The sequence below is a fragment of the Gadus chalcogrammus genome, chromosome 9, assembly GCF_026213295.1.
Source record: "Gadus chalcogrammus isolate NIFS_2021 chromosome 9, NIFS_Gcha_1.0, whole genome shotgun sequence".
NCBI classification, from domain to species: Eukaryota; Metazoa; Chordata; class Actinopteri; order Gadiformes; family Gadidae; genus Gadus; species Gadus chalcogrammus.
In genome coordinates this window covers 6,018,429-6,028,854 of record NC_079420.1, presented here as the reverse complement: position 1 = coordinate 6,028,854, position 10,426 = coordinate 6,018,429, and the positions used below count along the sequence as shown (strand labels likewise).

The window sequence follows — 10,426 nt, the reverse complement described above, 5'->3', positions numbered from 1 at the left end:
TGGGCCCCCGTGTAGAGTTAAGAGAGGCGAGCGGTGAGCCGAGACGCCTCCGAAGGCAGACTTCTCCGAACTTTGCTTTGTGGGATTGTAGGCTATTTCACGGCATAATACAAAAGGCGCGCTCCTCCGCGTTGCAGGCCTTGACTCCTTCGCAGGTAGGCTTTCAGTGGTACGGACGACTCGCTGATGGAGAATTCCTTCGCTTCTGCTGCTTGCTGCTCGTGCTGCTCTCCGCACGCTCCAACCTCCCCACCCGTCAGTACATGTCACGGTAGATCTCCTGCAGTAGCGGGTGCAGCGAGGCGTCCTCCGTCTTCTTGATCTCCTGCACCAGCTGAGCGTGCTCCGTGACCAGCTGCCGCAGGTCGGCCAGCTTCTGCAGCAGCTTGGGGAAGAGGAAGGCGTCGTCCTGGTGGTTGGCCAGCAGGTGGAGCCGCAGCACCTGCACGATGTTCTCCTGCATGCGCTCGATGTGACCCACGTTCACCAGCCCCGGCCGGTCTGGAGGGAACACAAAGCGGTAGTGGTCATTATTATTGATAATACATTATTATTATTATCACTTCAATCACATTGTCAATAGGGTCGTCAATACTAGTACCACCACCAATACAACACTATATAGTTGATCCAAAGAGACTTCACATTGAACGTTTTGAAGCACACTTCATTAATGAGCAGGAAGAGGCATCTTGTGCAAGGATGACTGAAGGTGAAGCCCTACAGGTGGAGACCAACTGGTGGAGACCAACAGGTGCAGACCTACATGTGTAGACCTACAAACCTACAGGGGCAGATCTACAGATGTAGATCTACAAACCTACAGGGGCAGACCTACAGGTAGACTGCTGACCTACAGGTAGACTGCTGACCTCCAGGGGCAGAACTACAGGTAGACTGCAGACAATGACGTTCCAACCCGAGCTGGAAAACCAAAAACACCCTCCCTGCTGCAGCACCCTGCTATTAACATTTCCTCGCTGTGAACCAGTTGGAGGGGAAGCAGAAGCCACCAAGCAACAGAACAAGAGGACAAACGAGTCCTTCGAACACACATGTTAGTGAGTTGTGGTAGCGTCAAGCGTCGAGCTCAAAGCGTGGCATTAACACTGGGCAAGGTAAAGGATTCACTTTAATCATTCTTCGTAGCACGATAGGATCGGCCCGGAGACCATACGATCAGGTAACCTCACATTCTGTTTCTCTACGCTCTACACCAATCAGTCCGGACATCTAGCCCTGCAGACCGATCCGTATAGCTTCCATCCCCATCCTGATATATATTTTCATGAATACCCATGCTCGGGGAGGGGGGGGGGGGGGTCGCGGGGGTCAGAGGTCAGCACTCACCTCCACAGCAGATGATGGCGGCCACGAACAGCGCCAGGTCACTGTCGTCCAGCTCCAGGGCGTTGAACCTCATGGCGAACTGGAACTTGGGCTCCATCATGTCGCTGAAGGGCCGCCGCAGGCTCTTGAGGAACTCGCGCGTGATGAAGCCGGCGCCGTACGCCACCAGCAGCCCGTCCTTGTTCATGCACGACGCCAGCATGGCGAACAGCGCCTCGTACACACCGTACTTGAGCAGTGTCACCTGGTCGTTGAGGTCCAGCTCGGCGAAGCCCGGCACCGACTTGGCGAACTCGGTGAGCTCCGTCACCGTCTCCACCGAGGTGCACTGGCAGCAGTGGAAGATGCGGGCCTCCGCCTCGCGGTCCAGCAGGCCGCCGCCCCCCGTGCCCACCATCTTGGCCACCAGGGTCTGCTCGGCCAACTGCAGGGTGTCCATGTCGTGGATGACGAAGGGCTGCAGGGGGCGCCAGAGGGAGACAGAGAGAGGTAGAGAGAGAGAGAGGTAGAGAGAGAGAGGCAGAGGCAGAGGCAGAGGCAGAGAGAGAGAGAGAGAGAGAGAGAGAGAGAGAGAGAGAGAGAGAGAGAGAGAGAGAGAGAGAGAGAGGATTAGAGGTTATACTCCGTAGCTCGAGATAGGAGTCACAATCGATCAAAACGTTATTTATAGAGCACGTTTCTGTAAAGACTGCAATTTAAAATGCTGCACAGGTGAAACGATAACGATACTGAGATATGTGTTTGAAACAAGAGAACATCAGAAGAATGGAGATGTTCATAAATCTTTATATCTGGACATATTTAGACAAATAATCCAACTACATATTGGGTTCACTTGGTGGCGGGTGTTGATCAACTGACACCATACACGGTTTGGGGGTTAAAAAACAACAACAAAATATTAGAAAATGAAACATATTCGACCATAATCTTAATTTAAAGTATGTAAAAAATTGTTTCCAAGATGACTGTTAGTGTGACATTAGTGGCACATGAAGTAAAACAAAAATAAGTTAAAAAGAGATTCCTTCAAACTGACACCCGGCCTCCTAATAAGATGGAACAGAATGCTTTTGTTGGGGGTGGTGTGGTGGTGGTTGGGGGGGCTGAGGGGCAAAAGGGTCACAGCTGTGGACCGCCACTGCGACGCCCCCATGAGCGTGATGCAAAGTCAAGGGCAAGATCAAACAACATGCTCGTTGCAAAAGAACAGTGTTTTTTATATCCCAGCCCTCTGGACTATAAAGAGCTCTAGTGTATGGCCCGACGACAAGGCCATTGCAGGCTCTCACATTCAAAGTCAAACGGGGATCGGGTCCTGCCTTTGAACGTGGACGTGTGCAACTCATTTTAGGGCAGGCGCGTTTCTGTTGACCTGTACAACAATGACAAATCTTTCCGTTTTGGGTTCAATATGAGACTTCTTGGCTATTCCTACAAGGATTGCTACACAAAAGCAGACTAGGACAGCAGAGGGGAAGATTAACAAATAAATGGATTCCTGCATAGGAGGGGATGGAGAGAATTAATGAGAGTATAAGCATGAGGGAGTTAGTTGTTCCCTAGCGATTTTTGCGTCTGTTTCCTAATGCAAAGTAAGCTGGAGAAGCAGTCTAAATTAGGAAGCCGAATCAGGGACAAAAGGGACAAAATAGAGAATTTTGACCATCCTTCTAAAGTCTGAAAGCTGTGATTGGACCATCAGACCTCAGCAGTGGGCTGCGATTGGACCATCAGACCTCAGCAGTGGGCTGCGATTGGACCATCAGACCTCAGCAGTGGGCTGCGATTGGACCATCAGACCTCAGCAGTGGGCTGCGATTGGACCATCAGACCTCAGCAGTGGGCTGCGATTGGACCATCAGACCTCAGCAGTGGGCTGCGATTGGACCATCAGACCTCAGCAGTGGGCTGCGATTGGACCATCAGACCTCAGCAGTGGGCTGCGATTGGACCATCAGACCTCAGCAGTGGGCTGCGATTGGACCATCAGACCTCAGCAGTGGGCTGCGATTGGACCATCAGACCTCAGCAGTGGGCTGCGATTGGACCATCAGACCTCAGCAGTGGGCTGCGATTGGACCATCAGACCTCAGCAGTGGGCTGCGATTGGACCATCAGACCTCAGCAGTGGGCTGCGATTGGACCATCAGACCTCAGCAGTGGGCTGCGATTGGACCATCAGACCTCAGCAGTGGGCCTTTAATGAGGCACAAACAGCTCCAGCGGCCTCGATTCCGAACGGCTTTCTCCGGCCCGATCGACATGCTCTACGGTTCGTCTCTTCAAGGGTAAAGCGAAAAGATAATAAGGACAAGGACAAAGAGAGAGTGTTGAAACACAGCCGTGGAGAAGGCGGGAGTGAGTGATGGATGGTCCCGAGCCTCCAGGCTCCGTGCATCAAGATAGATTCGATTTGATTTAAAAATAGATTTTGCCAGCCAGCGCATTGGCCCGTGCGTATTGATTGAGCAAGTTATTTCTGTCCCTGCTGGCCGGCGGCCCGCTCTCTCCCTCTCTCTCTGACTCTCTCTTCGCTCCGCTACACCGACGGGCGAGGTCATTGGATACATTTGGTTTGCACATTTCTGCTGGGCATTGAACCCCCACCCTGGGTTCATCCGCAAACTGCCTGACAACATGAGGTCATCGCTTCTATATTTGAGATAAAACTATCGTGTGGATTAATGTAGCATCAGATATTGGTCTGATGAAGAGAGGCTCTAGTTATCAATCTGTTCCCAGCTGCATCTGAGATTTGTCTTTGACGCAAAACATATCAAAAACGACCTCAATATAGTGTACAGTTCAGCAACGGGATCATGAATCAGTATCGACAGGTACTTAAGATACTTATACCATTAAACAGACACACACACACACACCCACACCCACACACACACACACACAACTACTCACGGGGGTGCTGGTCTTGCCGGTGAGGATGGTGCGAGCCTTGGCCTTGTTCATGTTGAAGTTCTTCAGGTAGGCCTCGTAGATCTGCCGGGCCAGGGTCTTCTGGTCCGCCTGACGGGGGTCCTCCACCTCCAGCTCCCCCGTCACCAGCTCCGCCTTCAGCTTCAGCTTCTCCGACTGGGGCATCCGGCCGAAGCGGATGGCTGCGGGGGGGCGAGTGGGGGGGGACGCATCGTCATGGTTACCGTTCGCTCGCCGTGCGTTTGAACAGTTTGAACGTGAACGTTCACTTTGTGAGCCTGATGACAACATTTTCCCTAAAAATTGGATTCCTCGTTTGTTCATCGGTCTACGATTTCCTCTGGATCGTCGTTGGGTGCCAAGAGAAGCGCGATTAAAATACAATATAATTATTAATATTATGAATGTTAAACTAAATAAGCCTGCCCATCTCTTGGATGCTTTCACCCAAAACGTCGTTCAAAACCCACAAAGGCATGGGTGGCTCGAGAGGGAATCCAACAGTTGAACCAGGCGGTTGGTTTTATGGCCTCGCTCTACCAGTTGAGCCACCCAGGGCCTGCTATTCCCTCACTCCCCCCTGTGAAGCCGCCTCTTACTGGGCAGGACAGGGGACAGAGTGTACTTTAGCTTCGAACTGCAGGCGGATATTTCCTCGACAGCCACACAGACTTGTCGCGCTTATGTTGCTTCAGGGAACCGTCTCATTGGTTAAAGTGAGAGAAAGAGACGCACTGATGCTTACAACGACGGATGCCATTCGTTCTTCTTATCGCACTCATTTGCGGTCATCATTGAAATAACATAAAACGTAATTCAAAGTTCTGATGAGTAAAGTTATGTCCGTGGGTCGGGAAAACCAGCTTGCCGTAAAAACAATAGAGCAATGGTGAAATAGGACAAACAACAAGTGTGGGGACTGGACGTGTTGTTGTCGTAGACGGTCTTACGGTGTTGTATTTACAGAGCCGGCAGCATCTCAGACGGCCTGATCTGCACTCGCTAATGAGATTACATGTAAACTGATTTCAATCCATTCAATCCAAACGTAGTGGTCAGGTGCACACGCACACGCACACGCACACACACACACACACACACACACACACACACACACACACACACACACAAATCAATAAATAAACAGCGCAAAGACTAGAGTCTTAATCGAGTCATACCCTCATGGCGTGTACATCACAACGGAAACTGAAACGGGGGGCTGAAATGGGGGGCTGGGTGAGGTCATGGTCCTGGAGGCTAACCCGCTAACGCTGGAGTGCAAAGATGGTGGCCAGGTGAAGCAGCCTGTGGGATGATCTGGGCCCGGAGCCAAGTCCAATAACGATGAGAGGAAATGACCGGTGCTAAGCCGCGCATTAGGGAGCGTCTCTGAGCCCCTCAGGGCTGACAGGATCAGTCTCTGACCCCCGCGGGGGGGCGGGGCAAACAGGCTGTCACTCCGGGCTTTGTCAGCTGGTTGACTGTCTGCCATAAGGAGATAGAGGAGGGGGGGGGGGGGGGGGAATAAAAAAAAAAGGATGATAATAAAAAAAAAAATAGCTCCCTGTATTAAATTGACATTAAAAGCCTCCAAAGAAGGTACCTACTGCTTATGATTTCAAGAAATGTTGTTTTTTTTTAGCAACATGCTGCCTTATCCTTTCGGTCAAGTTAATTAACTATAGAATATAAAGTGTTACCAAACATTTTTTTAATGACAGGGAGTCCGGGACCTCTTGCTGTGACTCCCAACCTTATTGATACAAGGAACCTTGTAAAGTACTTTTACTTTTTGCTTTAAAATTCAAACAATCATGTGTGTCCGCGAATGTGCACCGTCTCTTAAGAGCCTCAGGCCGGAGCTGAACCCAGTGGGTTCACAGGATATTGTACAGCTGTGAACATTGATGGTGGTTTCACCATATACATTTTGTGAGAAACGTCTAGCATAAGCTTTGCCGCTTCCCCAGATCAGCTTTCCCACTTCCCTTCTCCGGTGTCCTTCGTCCCCCTCCTCTGGTGACATCAGGGCCCATGAAACCCAATACCCGCGTATTGTAGTGTAGGAGGAAGTATTGTCGACAGAGGTACTACTGCCGGTGTGTTCCTGGTTATCGCTCTTCTCAGAACAATTCTAGAGCCACTCTCGGGTTCGACGCCATTGGAGGGCTTCCAGGGCCTCAGCCCTGATTGGATGTTGTACTGGCTAGGGTTTTTGAGTCCAAGCTGAAAGGTAACGAGTTCGCCAACCCCATGTCCACAGCCTAACCTGTAGACATCCTTTCGCAAGATAACTCACCCCTGCCTGCTCCTCAAATTACCTGTATCTAGACATCACCGTCAAGTCACTTGATTTAGTATCACATGATGCAACGCCGCATACCGGTCTCATAAATCAGACTTTAGATCAATTTCTGTTTGATACCGGGTGAACGGGATGTCTCATCTTTTGTTTGCTTGACATGTATTTCGACCACGTCGTCAGTTTATCTACGGAGGAACATATTCGTGACATACAAGGAACATTGCGTTAATCTGCGTGTCGCACAAACAGCGAGTCAGTTTGACAGTCTCCCCAAGAAGTTAGGCTTACACTGTCAAACTTCTTGAACATCAGCTGAACACAAACCTAATTCACGGTGAGCTGTGTCTGTTTTAATGTTGCCCTTTACAATTGAATTGACCTTTTCACTCAAACAAATACGCCAGACAGAAAAACACACACATAAAGAAGGATAGACACACAGACACACAATCACGTCAGTCCAAAAAGAGCTATTTTTGAAGCAGTAGATCGACCTGGACATTGACCTTGACCGGTGGTCGTCGACTGATGTGGTTGGTGTTGACACAAGGTGAGCACGAGCACATTACATTCTCTTTCATGTTCCCCAGACTTTGCTCTCGCTGTTCCGCCTGTGCCCTCCCCACCAAGGTAGCTCATAGCTCAGCAGAGAGAAAATTAAAAAAAAAAAAATGGATGGATGGAAGATTGCACATTTGGATTTTGGGAATGCCATTGATTTTCTGATAAAAAGTTGCTGAGCAAGATTATATTCTAGAAAAACACACACACACACACACACACACACACACACACACACACACACACACACACACACACACACACACACACACACACACACACACACACACACAAGCAACAGAAAAATTGTAATAATCATTGTGTCCAAATAAGTCCCTTTGTGACCATTATGGATGGTGTTCACTTGGAGTAGTTTTCACCGGTAGTTTTCTTACATGTTGTATCGGGAGTGCAGAGAAGCTCGAGGACTAAACTGCACAGTCAGCTGAGGGCTGGCTGCCACGTGCGGCGCACTCTCACCTCGTCCACTCCAAACACAGCGTGTCCACGGTCACATGGCCAGGGACAGATGGTCTCCCGTACACAGACACACACACACACACACACACACACACACACACACGCGCAGACCTCATGGGTGAGTGGGTTCATACAGCGCAACAATGCAGCCTGTATTGCAGTGCGACCTCTCTCCCAGTTCATGACGTCCCAATACAAGGTCAGCATGTCGGGGGGGGTATGTCAACGCGTCTATTTTTGAACGAGGGGGTAAAAAAGAAGGAATGATGAAGACCTTTGGTGGAATAGGTGACTTGGAGCATTGTTAAAACAATACATTCTACACACAAGCCTTGTCACGGCTCCTCACCACTCAAGGGTTGTTTTTTGGAGAACACACTGTGGTGTAAAGAAATGTTCAGGTTTTTTACGTATGCTTGAACACGTCTGCACATGTGTGTGTCTGCGTGTGTGTGTCTGCGTGTGTGTGTCTGCGTGTGCGTCTGCGTTTGTGTGTTTCTGTGTCTATCCCAGCACAAGTTTGTAGGTTTAGGTGTCTTCAAACGTGCGTGCGTGTGTGTTAGTCTTTCTATGAATGTGTGTTTGTTTGAGCTTGGATTCATGTTTCCGTGAGTGTGTGAGTGGGCTTATGTGTGTGTGCGTGTGTGTGCGTGTGTGTGTGATTGTGAGCCGTCCTCACCGTTGTGAGACATGCCCACTGAGAGGCACTTCTGGAAGCGGCAGTATTGGCACTTGTTTCGGTTCTTCTTCTGGATCTTGCAGCGGCGTTCGCACTTGTCGTACTCAAGCTTCAGGCGAATGGTCCTCCGGAAAAAACCCTGTATCAGAGAAACAGGTCGTTATCATCCTGCATGTGCCCCATAGACAGTGTAGAAAGCCGACAGAAAAGGGAAAGTAAACCTTTTTTTAATACTTGATGTCCGCTACTTCATGGTAAAACGGATTTTCAGAGCCGTAGTTTTTGTTGGCTGTGCAGCCCAGCTCTGCAGAGTGTGATTGGGTTTGACCACTTTCCTATACCTGCTGCTATGGAACCCTATATGTCGATTTCTTTCTAAACCCTTTATAACTGCTGACATCACATTTAGTATTTTACTTTTCAACCAACTAAGTAGTTGAATTGTTCAAAAGTATAATCTTTTTCATGGTGAAAGGTGGTGAAATCTTTTTCATGGTGAAATGATGGAACACAATTTATAATGCGGGCTGGAAACTGTAATTATAACCATAAATTCCAGGGTTATGGAGTTAAAGAAAACGTTCGATTTAAAATGTGATATATTTGCCTAAAGTTTGCCAAAATGTGCAACAAAAAGAAATGAAGCATGCAGATACTCAATCCATGAGGTTATAATTCCCCTATGAGTAAAATGTGACCGAATCAGATAGTTTTCTTTAAAAAAAATGAATAGACAAATCCTTTGGCTGTGGAATAAGAAGATGTCAGAGGGTTACTGAGCATCAAACACTTACTGGGGGGATTGCTTAATATATCAATTTTTTTATCAACCCGGGGTCGACGCAAGCAAAGTTTGAAAAAAAGAAACTGTGTCGGTAGCTCTCTGGCACTCTCACCTATTAACTGCAAGGTTTGCATACGCATGCAAAGTGTGCGTGGGCACACACACACACACACACACACACACACACACACACACACACACACACACACACACACACACACACACACACACACACACACACACACACACACACACACACACACACACACAGTGAAATGGGGCCACGGCAGCATTCCAGTGGAAGCGGACTGGGCTCAGTTCCAGGGCAGATGGGGCGACCACGGTAAAGGTTGCCGTGATGACATCATAGGGGTCAGCCCAGTCTCCGGCTTTCAGTCAAATAAAGAAAATGTCTGGTGGACTAAGCCCAGAGGAGTGTGAGTGTGTGTGTGTGTGTGTGTGTGTGTGTGTGTGTGTGTGTGTGTGTGTGTGTGTGTGTGTGTGTGTGTGTGTGTGTGTGTGTGTGTGTGTGTGTGTGTGTGTGTGCGCGTATGCGCGTGGAAGTGTATTAATTAAAATGCCATTCACATTCAGCAGTAGAATCAACTAAAATCGAGGAATGTCCGCAGATGGAGCTGTGTTCTAAGAACCTGACCCTCTCACAACCTAAGCAGAATTTGTATGTTACTATTATCATCATCGTATTAATACTATTACGTGATCCAACTAGAAATACCGATCCTCACAGCGATCAGTTGGCCTTTGTTCGTTCGGTCAGTCGTTCTTTTTTCTGCATTATTATTGTTGTATTATTGTTTGTAGAACAAGAATAGACTCGAGAATATGCTATTATTAAAAGATTCTTAAGTACTATCCCTCAATAGTAGACAAGGGAATAGACCAGACAACTCATAACTATCTTATTCATCTCCTAACCTTTAAAGGAAAGATTTCTATGGTAGGTTAAACTTGAAAAAGGCACATAACTGCAATAAAACATAATAGCAAAAGCATAAAGAAATATGGCATTATTTCAAGATGCTACTATAAACTCACTCCATATTTGATATGGGAGTAGGCCAGACCATCTACAAGTATATTACACTCATCCGTTCCCCTTTGAAGGAAAGGTTTTTATGGTAGGTACGTTTTAGTGTGATAGTGTAAACGTAACACAAGGACAATAAAACATTCTATTGTTTAACCATTCTATAGTAAGATCCTTCCATGTTTTCTGCGGGGTGTAATACACCATCCAGAACTATATCACACAGGTTTTTTGCATAATACTAAGAAGAATGCTTTGAATGCATGGCAAGAAATAAGATAA

At 48.1% G+C, this 10,426-nt stretch overlaps 1 protein-coding gene across 2 annotated transcripts in view; it reads right to left on the bottom strand.

Moving 5' to 3' along the window:
• Nucleotides 1-10,426, bottom strand: part of pparab (peroxisome proliferator-activated receptor alpha b) — a 29,736-nt gene continuing 19,310 nt past the window's right edge. Inside the window, exons 4-7 of one of the 2 annotated variants that reach the window (XM_056599521.1) lie at nucleotides 8,313-8,451; nucleotides 4,270-4,469; nucleotides 1,351-1,807; nucleotides 1-501 (exon numbers count right to left, since the gene is read on the bottom strand). In XM_056599521.1, the coding sequence (XP_056455496.1) occupies nucleotides 257-501; nucleotides 1,351-1,807; nucleotides 4,270-4,469; nucleotides 8,313-8,451 (1,041 nt within the window). In that variant the 3' untranslated portion in view covers nucleotides 1-256. The remainder of the gene's footprint in view (nucleotides 502-1,350; nucleotides 1,808-4,269; nucleotides 4,470-8,312; nucleotides 8,452-10,426) is intronic. The other variant, XM_056599520.1, reaches the window with a different exon arrangement.